The 15,214-nt window shown below is 47.6% G+C and overlaps 1 protein-coding gene across 2 annotated transcripts in view; it reads left to right on the plus strand.

Annotated features, from left to right (window-relative positions):
• The first annotated feature begins 4,399 nt into the window (after nt 1–4,399).
• PAPSS2 (3'-phosphoadenosine 5'-phosphosulfate synthase 2) overlaps nt 4,400–15,214 on the plus strand; it is a 34,877-nt gene continuing 24,062 nt past the window's right edge. The window contains exon 1 of one of the 2 annotated variants that reach the window (XM_083844504.1): nt 4,400–4,426. In XM_083844504.1, the coding sequence (XP_083700630.1) occupies nt 4,415–4,426 (12 nt within the window). In that variant the 5' untranslated portion in view covers nt 4,400–4,414. Of the gene's footprint in view, nt 4,427–7,963; nt 8,099–15,214 lie in introns of those variants that run through there. The other variant, XM_083844503.1, reaches the window with a different exon arrangement.

Genomic DNA, 15,214 nt, shown 5'->3' on the forward strand with positions numbered 1-15,214 from the left:
ACACAAGCGTGAAGATAGATGAACGAAAATGGGTGAACAATGAAGCCAGCGAAGACCGTGGGGTTGTTCACTGTGTATTTATCTTGGGCTGATTGAAAAAGTGTTTGGAGCTGTAGAGCTTGTCTTCGTAAGTGGAGTTTGGAGAAGGAGAGGAGTGACGGGTCGGAGCTGCTATCTTGCAATGCTGCTTCCTCTGCAAGAGGATGAGGATGAACTTAGACCTCAAAATGTTGTGATAGGAGTTGACTTTGCTACTTGCCCGTGCTTGCCCATCTGTAACACTATCTGGCCCTACAAAGGTTGCATTTCCTTGGCTTGTCCTTAATCTCTGTCTGACTCTCCTTCTATCGTAACTGCATTATTGACAGTTTTATCCATGAAGATATCAGGCTGGCTATCTTACGCCTTTTTCTGTGCTAACCTGCTTTTGGAAGAAGACATCTGTGGATTTAAATCTCCTCACCTGGGCGCCCAGATTACAGCAGTCTGTATGGAAAATGAGTCTGTGAAAATGAGCCTTTGGTGTCATTTCAGGAATTGAGATCTTTATTCCAGTATTGTAAAGGCAACAACATAGGGATACGGGCAAAGTCTGTGATAGGACAAGAAATCAAACAGGGCAAAGGCGATGGATCTATAGCAGAGAATTACACACAATAAATAAATATCTTTACTGCAATATGACATATCACAAAAATGATAAAGACCCTTACCTTTTGCTTCGATAAATCAATTTGCTTTGTAAAGTCAATTGTTACTAAGTCATTATTCAAGGTGAGTGCAAGGAAAACAGTGCACTTCTATAAGCAGAACAAACTGCAATGTCAAAGATTTGCCTTAGCTGAATTCTTCCATGATTGGATCTACAAACCGCCCCAACCAACTGTGGAAAATTGGTTGGACAGAAATTGCTGGCTATTCCTGAGGTCATTTTGCTGACAAATACCCCTTCTTTTTTAGAGTGTCAGGCTCCCAGGCTGTGATGAACACTGACTCCCCTGCTGTGCAAGTCACCTTTGCTTGGACATCTCCGTGCTATCTCATGAGGTGATACTGCACACGTGGCCTGACATCCACCCTGGGATATGGAGCTGTTCAGATCGTGGTTTGGGCCCGCACACCCACCCTGCCGGATGATGCTTTGGGTTTTCAATGTGCTTTGAGTTGCCAGCTCCTTGGAGTGAAATCTTCCATCTGAACTGCTTTCTTGATTGCTTCACACGTTGCTGTTGTAGCTGTGCCATACAAAGGCAAAGAGAGCATGCAGTCAGCCTGAAAAATGCAGCTGAGAGCTGCTCTGGCCTCTGCAGGGCTGGTAGAGAAATCTCTAAAGCGTTGTTGGATTTTGAAGACAGGCAAAGGAAAAAAAGAGAAGTAGGAATAAAGACGCCAGTGAGAAAAATCAAGGAGCCCGGTCAGGACTTAGTTTAGAGATCTGGGCATGGAGTGGTGCTGGAAGGATGTGACTAATGTTTGTACCTGCTCAAAAAAGGAGGGTGGAAGAAGCTGACGTGTAATTGCAGAATGTTCACCCTTTCCCTAATGATTATGGGATTTGTTGCACGTTGGCTTGCTGTGTGGGGACATCATCCCAATGGCTGGACCAACTGCGAACCTTCAGAGCTGTCAGTTGTAGACCGGAGAGCATGTAAGAAAATGAGACCGTGATGATGAGCATTAGCAGTTGTGTCACCAAGGAGCAGCAACTAAAAAAATGTCCTGGAAATCACAGATCCGGGTTGTTTAGCATGAGTTCTGAAGCGCCATGAGAGGTGTGTGGATGGAGATGGGGCAGCGTGCATGCCAGTCAATGGGAGCCGCAGAGCACCAAGGTGGCTGTGAAATTCTCATTAGAGGAGGAGAGAGGTGTAAAGATGGTCCCATGTTAAAAGCTCTCTTCACCCTTGTTCTGTGATGTGGTGGTGTGGTACAGAAGGATACAAAGATGTCTGACAGCTTAAGCTAAAGTTTAATACATCTCCTGCCTGGGTAATAGGAGGCCATCGATTGCTATGATAAACTTTTTTTCCCCTCCAACTCTCTCCTTTCTTCCAAAATGAGAGCCATGATTTTTTGCTTTCCTTTTTTGCCTTTTTTTTTTTTGACTGTTTTATGGTGTTCTAAAGATGCAAAGTCCTGTGCTGGTGCAAAACTTGTTTCTGGTATGGGCTCCTTACTCCCATTGTGAAATCTTTGGCAAACTGCTTCTGAACATAGGATTTCTGGCTATCGGTAGCCGTCCCCAACAGTAGTGGCTGTTGCTAAGGCTGGAAGTTTCTGTGGCTGGTTTGTTATAACTTCTGGATCTTTTCTCTTGAGCAGCTCTCCCAAAGCTGGGGATGATCCTGTTTTTGAATTATAGAACGATTTCCTGCTCTCATTAAAAGGTCTAATTGCTTATGCCAGCAGCCAGTTCCCTGCCAGCCTGCATGGATGGTCAAGCTACCAACACACTGTGCTGTGCTTTGCGTTGATAGTTTCTGATCTGATGTCTCATGAGCGACATTTTAGGGCTGCAAATCCAGACTTGAGTTATACACAGGATTAAAAAAAAAATTGCTTATGAAAAATCATGCGTGAAAGGTGAGGTAGGTAAGCAGGAACTGCTTGTTGGGGCAGTTCTGTATCAGAGCTGGTATCTTTGTGGGTATGACAGATCACGGGGCTGATGCCAAAGGTATTACGAGCATTAATTTGTGGAAAGTTGAATTTTGAAAATTTTGATGAGCATAATTTGTTAGAATCCCAGTGGCTGAGTGACGCTCCACCAGCTGGGGTGACAGCCTCCCTTGGGGCTCTGTTGTCTGTATTTGTTCTTGGATCAAAAGCTGGTGAACCCGGGTCTGCCGTTCATAGGTGTTTCTGCACTGATTTCCCCTGTGGGCTCCCTCCTGAGAGTTGTCCTTATAATGTTTGTCTTCAGTGCAACCTCTCCCTCACTGTTTGCAGACGAGCAGTGAACCCCAAACCACGTTGCCGAGGCTGTTCTTACATCGCTCTGCCTCGGGCTGGTTGTCATCTGACCAAACCTGGAGAAGCCATGAAATGGGGCATACAACTTTGTCTTCATCACCTGTGAAACTGAGCAAGCTGCTCAAGTTGAAGCAAGCCACTGAAGTTGAAGTCTTCGTCTGCAGGTTCCCTAGTGTTGTGAAAGCTAATGAAACAGGAAACATAGTGTGGTAGTGGAGTAGTTTGAGGATTGCTTGTAGGGCTCATATAGCCTGGTACGCAGGAGAGCTCGACTTCCACGGCACACAAGTTTGAGCCTGGCCATCCTTCCTGCTTCCTCCACCCTTGGCTTCTGCTTTCCCAAACATACAGCACAGAGCAGGTGGGAGCCGCTGAGGGAATGGCATCACTAGTAACGCTGTGACTGATCTTTGCACTCCTCCTGAGGCTGCGGTGTTAATTCGGGCAAAGCTTCTGCTGCTAGATATCAGCAAGGTGAGGGAGGTTGTGCAAGGATGTCAGGCTATGTAGTCATCCGAAATCAGGGGTGGTGACCCCCCTTTATATCTTCCATGTGGGAGTGTACTTACAAGGAACACCCTTCTTCCACAACGCTTGACTGAAGGCTGCAGTACTTTTAAGGTTGGTACCATCCTACGAGCAAGGATGTGACCTGTTTTAATTTCCACCTCTGTGACCCTGCAGGTGGGCAAGGGCTGGGTGACAAAATACTTTGTTGCTGTTAAATCTCTTATGCTAGGGATGATGAGGTGGGTGTCGAGGAAACCAGCGGTCGTGCTGGGCACACAGGCATTCAAGTGAGTATTGACACTTTTGGGTAATTTCTTGGGTTATGCTAGGATGGTATTTTTGATTAGGAGTGGGAAGCTATCTGTAGCAAACACTTCGCAGGCAGTTGCTCACAGGGCTTGTTTGGTGGAGTTATATATAGATTTTCCTCTCTGTGGGTCCTGTTAGTGGAACAGTAGGTTGCACAATGGGCTCTTCAGAGAGCTGTTTGTCTAGAGATTTATTGCTTCTCTGAGATCAGAGTGTCAGGGTATTATAAACTTTCCAAGGGAGTGCTGAATAATCCCCATTCTGTGTGCACTAGGGCAGATACCCAGTGAATAACTTGCTTCTGTCCCTCCCAGTAAGGAGGGAAACAAAAGTCTCGGATCCTGTAAGCAGAACGAGAACACCCACAAATAAAAATATTCTCTTTAATGCTGTAGCATATATAATAGGGCTCGAAAGTTGCCCAATCATTCACAAAGCAGTTTTTTACTGAGCAGGGAGGCTGCTTCAAGAGCCCTTTTTTTCTATCTGGAGAGATTTTTAACCCCATCTGCCTTGCTGTGATGCTGCTTCTTTCACCAGCTGTGGTAGGCTGGGGCTCCTACAGCTCGTTAAATAGCCTGAGAGGTTCTTTAATGAAATTAATTGAGTGTCACTAATTCAAATGTCTCTTGAGGTAAGCAACTAGATTTTTTTTTACTGCTTAATTTCTGATTCTGATGATATATAATCTATTATTTCTTTGAAAAGCACACACAAGTTAAATCTTGAGGCAATAGCCATATACTTTTAATTATTTGAAGTTTAATATTAAAGGAGTTCACACCATTTTCTGCATCATGCTGGAAAAATGGAGGAAGAAAAAAAAAACAATCTTTTTAATGCAAAACATTTCTTACTTGCTAAATTCTCAGGCAAGTTATAAGCAGTCAGTTTAATTCCTAGAAAGGAGATATCTTTGATAAAGTATGAAATGAAGAGTGATGCAACAAATGCAGATAACATTGACTTGTTTCCTATCTCACTGATAGATATCTGGGGGAGACATGGAGGTGTTAAACGCACTTAGTGTTATTTTTTCTGTTACGTAGAAGCATGGCTTTTCTGTCTTTTCCACTTATCTTTCTATTGTTCATGTTTAATGAGATAGAACTTATTTTTCCTTCAAAATATGCCTGTACTAAATCTAGCTGTACTTCAGGCTGGGCCTGGAGGGTAGTAATCAGGGGCACAAAGCCCAGCAGGTGGCCAATGGCTAGTAGTGTACCCCAGGGGTCAGTACTGGTTTCAGTCCTCTGGAGACATCTTCATTAATGGTCTGGATCATGGGGTATTCTCAGGGGAATCTCACCAATGTCTATAAACACCTGAAGGGAGGGCACAGAGAGGATGGAGCCAGGCACTTTTCAGTTGTGCCCAGTCAAGAGACAATGAGCACAAATTGGAACACAGGAAGTTTTATCTGAACGTCAGAAAGCAGGCCTGAACAGACCAGAATGTTTTTATAGTGGTCTGTCAGTACAGAAGTCTCTCTTTCTGTCTTTTCTTTTACAGGCCTCTTCTTATTGTTCCTCTTTCTTCATCAGATGTATTTCCCTACTCGTGGTGGTCTGTCAGGCACTTCTAACTGTTTTTCTTTACTGACACTGCACAAAAGAAAGTTAACATGGGGTGTGTGTGTGTGTAAAGATGTGAATTTAAAATTTATCCTGTTTAGAAGGAGAATATTGTATGTTTTTATCCAATTAAACAAAAAAAATCACTGAAAAATAATAGGAAATTAAGATGTGTAATTAACTCATCAGAGATGATAACATGTTCTGCTGTGTTCTTGTAGAGCAGAGCCACAAATGCAGTGACAACTGTGGTTAATCTGTAATCACCTGTGTTTTCCCCAAGATTTTACATGGCTTGCCTGCCAGGTCAACATTGATTTGATCACTTTTGAAGCTCTCATGTTAACAAATTTACTTGAATCCACATGTAAATAAAAGATGAGATGCTGGCTGTGGGTTCTCTGGTTTGGGCATGGCATAAAGTTGCTTCTGAGCACCAGCTAAACAGACCAAGCAGCTTTAGTCAATGTTTGGATGCCACTGTGCTTGAGAGAAAGCTTACCAACACCTTCCATTCACTGTGCACCCCCAGGCTTTGTCATTTAGCACATCCTTCTCCAGATGTCCTACACAGGACGGGGCAGAGCCTGTTTCCTGCCTGGGCAATGGTTGCGGGAGGGTTCCTTTAACAGTGCCCTTGTACCAGGACATGCTTTTCCAATGGATAACACGTTCGTGCTTGTTTGTTCTTCCAACCATGCTTTATTGTTTTTATGGCAGGAGCTTAATCTGCAGCTGGACAATCAAAAAAAAAAAAAAAGCAGTCTGGTAAAAGGCATGAAATGAGAGAACCTAAATTGTGAGCTGGGTATTATTTAGTCAAGTTGGTCCAACATGTAATGTGGGTTTAACTTGAGTTACACTGTGGATTAGTTCATTTGATCACACTGTATTAGCTGCTTGGCTTCAGGAGTTGGTTGAACAGGTGCTACTTGCCTCCTTCCATCGTTCCAGTCCCATTCCTTCACCTGCAGGTCATCCTTGCTCCTCTGTCCCCACACTGGGCCCCATTCCTTCTCCATTTGAGGAATTCCTTTTATTCCATTGTCTTTCCTTTTATTCTTCCCTTGGGGTTTCCCATTTTCTGTTTTATGTGTCCTTCTCCCACTTATTTCAGGAGCTTTGCAAAAGCCCACTATCCTTTTCCCTCTAGGGGCTTCTTTTATGGCACCAGCATCTTAAACTCTTCTGAAAAGAAGGGCAGAGATGAACCAGGAGTATTTTTATGGTGAAGGATGTGAATGGCTGCTGGTGGTTGCGTGAGGAACAGGTACCAGGAGATGCCCACAACTCCCGTGCCCAAAGTAGTGTTTACATGTTGGACCTAGAGAGAGTGCTTGTTCTTCTGGACAGGATTAGAAGTTCGTTATCTCCTCCTGGGGGAGAAACAGGACTGTTTGCATAGCTGTCCTCACAGCCCTGGTGGATTGGTAGGGATTGGGGAATGGGAGTGGTCGGAGGACAAGTGCAATGCTGGATGGGGCTGTGCATTCTCAGGCTACGTGAAAGAAGCCCAGCCATGATGGGCAAAATTACACACTCTCTGGGAGTGTTTCTTCCCTCATGGGTCATCCCAAGGATGCTGCGTGATTTACTCCACTGGGATGTTGTCTGTCCTCCAGTTCAGCAAAGTCCTGAGATCTCGGCTTTTATAACAGTGGAAAGTTCCACAGGTCTGTTGTGTATTTCCTGAAAAGCTGTCAGGAGTGGTTTCTGATTGATTTTATGTGCTGGTGGACTCCTGCGCGTTTCTTTCCAACCTTCTCGGCATTTGCAGCGCAACCTGGCCCAACGGTCAGGGGCCTGAACACAGAGATGCTCGTTTTTTGGAAGTGCTGTTACTCCTCAGAGGCGACATTTTGGCTGCGGACTCGTGTCGCGTGGCGCCCTGTTCCTTCGCTTTGGGCCTGCCTCTCCCTGAATGCACACATTGTCACTGGGTGTGAGCCGGAGCCATCATCACCCTCATAGGGGTGGTGGTGAGCGAAGATGAATTTTACCCAAGAGGCGCAGCCAAGCCAAACACCTGTTTCGGCAGCAGCGACCTCAGTGAAATGGGCCTTTTTTCCCCCGTGTCCTGACTGTGCCTCTGTGACAAGCCAGAGAGAAGCCCGACTGTGTGCGGGACCCTCGTCTGAAGGCAGGGTTGGGTAGCCAAGCCAAAACTAATAGGGCAAGTCCCAAACGGTCGACCTGAGTTTATAAATAACCAGGCCTTGGGGAATTGTAGCCTTGTGCCTCAGCTCTGCGTGAAGGGCCGGCTGCGAGCCCTTGGACGCTGCGTGAGGAGCTGCTGCAAGCTCCCACCTCTGTCGTGAGCGACTGGAGGTGCCGCAGCGCCGTGACTCGCCCACCCACGGGACAGAGCACCAAGGTGTCGCTTGTTCTGAACACAGCTGTTTTCCCAGCAGCGCGTCCTTTATCTCGCCACGCCGGTGCCCGTCGCAGGGCTGTGGGGCCGCTCCCCAGCCCACCACGGCCGCGCCGGGAGGCGGGCGGGCGGGCCGGGCGGCCGTGAGGTAACGCCGCGGTGCCCTGCCGAGGCCGCTCCTCCTCCGCTCCCCGCCACGTCGGTGGCTGCGGCGGGAGGAGGAGGAGACGGAGGAGGGCTCAGGGTGAGAGGGGCCGGCCCGGGGCCGTGCTACGTGTCGCGGGAGCCCTTATAGCGCGCTGCCGCCGGGCCGGCCCTGCCTGCCCGCTTGCCCGCCACCATGTCGAGCAGCCAGCAGACGGTAGGGCCGCGCTCCGCCGGGGCGGAGGACGGGCCGGGGAGGTGGCGGCGGCGGCGGGGCCGCGGCGAGGCGAGGAGGAGGAGGAGGAGGAGGAGGAGGAGGAGGAGGAGGAGGAGGCAGGGCCGCCGCCGTCCCGCTCCGGTGCTTCGGGTCCCGCCTGCCTCCCGAAGCCGCTGAGGCAGCCGCCGGCTTTCGGCACTGCCAGTTCTCCGGGGACGGGGCGGGGGGGGGGGGGGGAGGGGGGTTGGAGAAGAAGAAGAAGAAAAAAAGTTTAAGAATTCTGATAGGCAGGGCAGTTCTCAGTCAGAAACGGGAACCGCAGCGCTCTGTCGCGGGCAGCGTCGCTCTCCCTCTGCCGTTTCGGGACGCGAGGTGCCAGTCCCGCTGGCTGCCCTGGCCGCTGGCAGGGGTGCGGGCATCCCGGCCGCAAGCCTTGGGCTTTTTTGGTAGCTGCTCTCCTTCTGTTTCGCTGCAAGGTTTTCAGGTGGTTTGATGCATTCAGAGCGTGTCCGGGTGGGAGCGCAACCCAAGCGGCGCTTCACGAAGCGCGCCTCTGTGGCATCCCGAAAACCTGTGCTGTAGGGGTTGTTTCGGGGAGGTGCAACGTGCGGGCTGTGCACTGGAGGATTTTCTTCGTTCTTGTGACGGGAGAGAGGTATTGCTGAACTTCCAGAATAATCCCTCTGCTCTGCCTCCACCCTGGGTGGAAAAATGACCTTTATAAGCAAGATTGTGGCTGATCTTTGTACCCTGGCTGTCAAAACAGATGCTAGCTGTTGACAGCTGTAAGCGTATTTTCATGTGCTTGTCTGCCAAGCTCTGCAACAGAGTAAGATCTCGCTAATTGTAAGAGTTTTCAGTCGTTACAATGAAACCACGCTATTATCCCGTTAGTGATCGCGGTCTGTGGCCAGGGAAGCATGGTGCTGTGCAAAGCAGGGCTGCAGGTCTTGCTTGCTATGCGGACTTGTCAGCCCCTTGCTTTCAGCCATCTCAAGTCACTTGGAGGCACAGGACAAGGCACTGCCTTTGATAAGGCTCCTGTTGTTGCATGAGAGCGAGGGAACGAGCTGTGCTAGCATGCGGTTATTTGCACGTGTGCACGAGGCGTCTTGGATTTGGTCTTGGTGAAATTTACACGGTACGGGGCAGGAAGGTTGAGGCATCTGTGGTTTATCAGAGATTTTGCCTAAAAAAAGAGCAGGCATCTGTGGTTTATCAGAGATTTTGCCTAAAAAAAGAGCAGGCAAGAGCATTATGCGCACCTGCAGCTAGTCGCCTAACTATTGTAGCTCAGAGGAGTTTGAGTGTGGTGGTGAATTTTTCATGACATCTTTTGTAAGCAGGACAGCCAAGACAGGTCCGATTGGAAAAGGAAGATGAGAAGCAAACACTAATTCACTCTTCTGAGATCCCTTTCAGTACAGCAGCTGGTCCTTCTTCTGTACCTTCCTTAATCCCCTTTTTTTCCTTCCTCCGGCAACCTGAATCCTTTTTCCTGATAAAATCCTAGTTTCTACCACTTCTTTATGGTGTGGGTGATGCAGTAATCTTCCTTCTGCAGGCAACGTTTTGTGAGGCTTTTCAGATGCGCTTCTGGAGGAGAATGGATGTTACCAGCATTATTCACTGCCTGAGAATATGTCAAAAATGGATTTTGTAGGCAACGCTGATTAGCTGCCCGCTTTCAAAAGGTGCAGTAGTGCTAGCTGTTACAAGGTGAGCTAACTGTTATTTGGCCGTGCTTCTGATTTTGCATGCTGAGTATTCATAAACCCAGGATTTAAAACCCAGCTTCACCCTGTGTGCTGCCTGGAGTTTGAGGATAGTTTGAGGATATTTTCACCTAACACCCATTTATTAATGCAAGCTTACGGTAAGGCGCAAAGAAGGAAACTTAAAATTTTTGACCTCTGTGTGTGTGGCCCTTAAAAATCAGCAAGTCCCCCTAATTCAGATTAAGACCTGGGAGTTTATATGTGGGAATCTTTTTTTCTGATTAGCGTGGTCCCCCAAATGCTCCCTTGGTTTCTGCCTGTGACATTACAAGAGGCGTGAAGTCCTCTCTGTGCCTGGCATTCTCCTTCAGTTCAAAGACGTTATTGACAGCAGGAAGTATTTATTTCTGACCACTTTCAGAACTGACTTTTTGGGAGAAGAATGGTCTTTAATGATGACCTTAATGCTCCTTACATAAGCCTCCTGTGTGCCCGTATGGTGAAATCTTACTCTCAGGAGTAAGTACACCTTAAAGTAATTGCAGTGAGTAACATGGAGCTGTGGGACTGCCCTTGTTTATTATGAGGGCTGTTGCACAGTGAAGCATTCATGGCTGAGTAGTTCTTTCAGTCCCATCGAAAGAGCAGCTTGTTCTCTGTACACCTGTGGTGCTGCTGGTATTTCTTCCATTTGCTGCCTCTCTGCACCGAGCAGTGTTTTTACAACAAGCAGAAGGATACAGACGGTGCAGTGTGCTCTGGAGAGGCAGCCCAAGCCCGTCGACTTGGCAGTGTACCTAAGGGACTGTCCCCTTGCCAGGGTGACTGGCTGCACGGCTTGCATCTAAGCCCTTGCTCCTGTAACAAAATGTGGGTGCGCAGAAGATACCACTCAGAATACCTTGCAAAACTGAGGTGTTTGGTTAGCTTGAGAGAGACCCAGCTGAACTCATTCCTGCTTGCCCGGGAGGTGGGAGAGCTGGGAGGAAGACGGACATCCTTCTTGCTGGCTGTTTGTGCTGAGTTTTTCCTTGGATGTTCTCACAGAAGCTTAGGGGAGAATGGACCCTGGTAGTGAAACTGCCTTCCTAGGGTAAGTGTTGCAGCTTTGTCATCTGTTGGCTCCAAGACGATGTCTCCAGGAAGCGGAGTGATGCGGCATGTGGCATCCCTCGGTTTCGCAGAGGATGCTCTTTCAGTAGCTTTGGGTAGGTCCCAAAGCTGTTACTTCCTGAGGTTCAGTTTTCCTCATGCAGGGCTTGCATGTGTGTGATCACAAGTTACAGATCCTTATTTAAAGGTAAATTAACATGTAAAAAGATCTTTTTTTTTATTTAGAAAAAAAAAGGGAAAAACACAACATTAGATGACACCACTGAGGAAATACGAAGAGGGTTAGTTTCTTTTCCTAAAAACTATTCTCATGTTGAAAAAACTGCGGCCACAGGGCAGAGTTCAGATGAAGTGTGATATCGGAAGCCATGCTGAAATGTTTGTACAGCCTTATTGTTTTCGTTGAGAACGAATGTAAAACAAAAAGTAGAAGGAGTTTATAAAAAAAAATCCTAGATTCATCTGCTTGCATGCTTATTTTTTTTACTATTGCCTTGAATATAAAGAAAAAGACTGAAACATCTTGAAACATCTTTAAGGATGTTGATGTTCAAAACAGTTCTGGATTGCTCATCACAGTGACACTTGAACAGGCAGTAGGCAGCAAAACGCTGATTTTAGTGAATCGACATGGCTTGGTCTTGGTTGTGTTTGTCAAGACTGTGTTTCTAGTGTTTTACCAGATGATTTGGTTTACAGGTGTGATGTGTTTTCTGAAACGCAGTCCCTTACTCATTGCACTGTGATAGCAAACAGTGATTGTTTTCTAATTGCTCATCACGTGCTTAGGTTTTCTGATACTCCTTGTATTATTTTCTGTCACTTTTTGCTTTATCTCTTTCTCTCTTTTCTTTGAAGATCCAGGAGAGGTCATCAGATTAACTGTCTCAATATGCTCTTTATCAACTTCTGTTGTTTCCAATAGCTCTTACCATTTTTCTGCCTCTTTCTTTTGAAGTCCTTTGCTATTAAAAAGTTACCTTTCTAGTCTGTTTCCCTTGCCTTGCTGTTTCATTAACTTGTGCTGTTTTGCAGGGCTGCCAGCATACCAGCTGCTTGTTTATGAACCGCACTCTGTCTTCTGAAAGCAGGGTTGTTCATTTTGGGGAATTTCATGGAGGAAAGGACAGAAAAAGTTGCAGTCTCCTAAGTATGAACGGCTCTTTCTTTCCGTGGTTTGGGGAGGTTGAGTCACCCAGGGGATGGGGAACAAAATAGTCTGTGTGGTCCAGCTCCAGGAGCTGTGTGCCGGGATCTTTGGTTTTGGGAAGGCTTGTCTTGTGTCCCTGATGGTGCCATGGCCACAGGAGCAGCGGGCTGTGTTTTTCAGGAGCTCATGGGGACAAGTGGCCGGGCTTTTCTGCCAGGGCGTTATATGTTCACCCATTACATCCCTGGGACCAGATCTGATCCCTGCTGGCATGCTCTGAAGTCAGTCTTTTGCCTTCCCAGTGGGGCCTCAGGCTCTTCGGGACTTCTGTCCATCCCACAGGGGCTGGGGGTGTTTGGATGAGTGCAGCTGGTGGGGTTAGCAGAGCTGCAGGTGTGACCGGGGACAGTGGCTGAGCCCCAGGATCAGCACCTAAATCCATCTCCTGGCTGGAAAAGAGATGGTCAAAGCACTGTGAATCAGCAGTGTTTCCTCTCCTGCTGCGGGACTCCTGGATCTGGCCTCGTCTGTTCTTCGGGTGGCACCGGTTAAGTCTCGGAGAGGTTGCCTGCTAAAACCTTTAACTCGCACATAGGTTTCCATCTGTATGCTCCTTGGGCAGCTCCTACAAGGGATTTTAGGCAATACAGCGAACGATTCTGAAGACCCCAAGCTATCCAGACATGTGCACTGCAGATGCAAGTTAGATTTAGGCCACAATGATTTTGTTTTTCCTGAGGGTTTTCAGGAGAAGTACTGGCATACTTGCATTTATTACTGGGCTGATGTTGATCTTGGAGGGTGTCTTTAAAATAGCCTTTAAAAATTGAAAGACCTTTTCTATCTGAAATCAGGTATCTTAGATACACTTGCAGCTGTACATGCCCACGAAAGATAAGGGGTGTTTAGGGGCCATGTTAATACTTCTTTAATGATATGCTCTGCCTTGAACTTGTACTTTGATCACAGTGCTCATGTGCTTTGGTATTTTAAAAGTCATTTAAGAGAAATGGCATGTAATTCAGGTCATTATGTTACTTTACTGCTACCGTGAGTGTGGTGACTAATGATTATCTCAGATTTAGCTCTGAATCACAGCTGTGGGAAGTGAGAAATAGTTCCTTAATGGCCTCGCAGCTTAGTCATTTCTAAATGAAAATTTACTCGGAGTGTATCATTAACAAATGGAGGGATGCAAGAAAAAAAAAAAGGGTTGGTGAAAGCATTCAGTGTGGATGTGTCACAAAATTAGGATGCTGGAAAATTAGGATTTGCCTGTAGGGCTGGTAGCACTGCCTCCCATCTCCTCATGGAGCGGTCCTTTTTTATTTGCTTACAGCTTGGCTGAGTTACAGCTGTTTGTGTTAAGAGTTTTATCTGCTGAGAGGGTGCCAAAATGTGTTGGCCTGTTTGGAGAACAGAGCTTGAGAAAGAAGACAGCTTGAGTAATTTATTTTTTTTTTAATGTGGCTTTTCTTTAGATGCAGTGCTTTGGAGTTTGAGATTTTTTTGCCACACGCTTGCTAGATTGTTCATCTTTGGAAAACGACCATTTGTACTTACATTTCTAAGACTTTCTGACCTCGAGGTTTTCACAGAGTCTCTGGCAGAACAAAATGTTTTCCTCGACAGCAAAACGATTTTCATCTTTGCATTGTGGCACAAAAAAAAGCGTTTTGGGTGGGAGGCCATTTTTCAGGTCTGCCCAGCCCTTTTGATGGGAAGATCATCTTGTGAGCCCAAGGGGGTCGGAAGAGACGCAAACCTCATTTGGGGGGGGTGAGTGCGGTGGTGGGGATGGGGTTGCACACCAGGAACCTGGGGCGTGATGTTGGACACGTCACGTCAGCCGTGGCCAGGGCAGCTGACTGCATCTGCCTCCGCCTGAAGCTGGTCTGAGACCTTTGGGATGGGTGGAAGACACATCGAGCTCTTGGAGGTGCAGCCTGGAGTCCAGGGGTGCTGTTCCTCAAATGTGTGCCATTTTTATATTGTGAGAGCTTGAGGCTCCATCTACTGTGTTTGTCTCTTCTGTCGCTGTAAAACTGGGGATCAGAGAGATGCTGGGAGTTTCCGAGAAGTTTTCTGAGGTGCCAGGTGATGGTGGTCCCCAAGGAGGATGTGTGACTGTCCTTCAGCCAGCTGAGTGGTGTGCAGTGACCAAGACCTGCGCTACACTTGGTTTAGGGACAAGTGAGAGAAATGCTCTCTCTCTCTCGGAGTACAACATTTTTGGTGCTTATTTAAGCAAAGGTCTAGGTAACACACATGCGCCACATAATTAAGAGGCTGTGCAGCAGCTTGTATGGGTTGCACAAGCAGCTGGGACAGGAAGCCTTCATCCCAGCATCTCCTAACTCAAGAGACCTTGACGTGGAGCCTGGCCCATGCAGCTTGCTGCATGGGTGGCACGGTGACTGGCGTCGCGGTAAAACAAGCTGCCACTGGGCCGGCAGCAGTACGGCGGTGTTGTGGCGGCACTGACTGAGGGAAGGTCCGTTCAGGCCAGCCTGCAGCGTCCGACAGAGCCAAGAGTGGGACCTGGGGAAGGGTCTGCAGCTGGGATATCCTGGTGTGTTGTCCCAGCTCCTATTAATTTATGACTTGAGATGCCAGAGGCCATCTTTCCACCTGCCAGTCCTTGATGGGCCTGGTAGTCCTTTATTCCTGCCATGACTTTTTTTCCAGCCAAGTGGGCTCTTGGCCTGCCCATCATGCTGTGGCGAGAAGTTCCCCTGTTTAACCCCGTGCTGCGGGACTGGCCCCGTGTCCCTCAGTCCTTCCTATCAGTGTGCGAATGTTCGTTTTTGAGATGGAAAATGCTGTGGCAAAGTCAAGGGCGTGCAGGTTGGAAGATGGTTCAGCTTTGCGGGTGGAAGGAGGTGCTGCTCTCCCGACAGAAGATGGAGTTGGTGTCTCAGCTGCGTGCCACAGCTAGAAGTTGGCCTCCAAGTTCAAAAACCTGTTGCATTCTCATTTAATAGGGACACGGAGCTGCTGAATGCAGCTCCCTGTACTTTGTGCTGGAGTAGTGCCACCACGTCAGTTCAGCTCTTAAACGTACGTACTGATGGTCTGGATTTGTCAAACTAATTTCTTGAGCTCTCAAGAGAAGTGAGCTTGCTGAAGGGACAT

This window comes from Anser anser (assembly GCF_964211835.1).
Source record: "Anser anser genome assembly, chromosome: 7".
NCBI classification, from domain to species: domain Eukaryota; kingdom Metazoa; phylum Chordata; class Aves; order Anseriformes; family Anatidae; genus Anser; species Anser anser.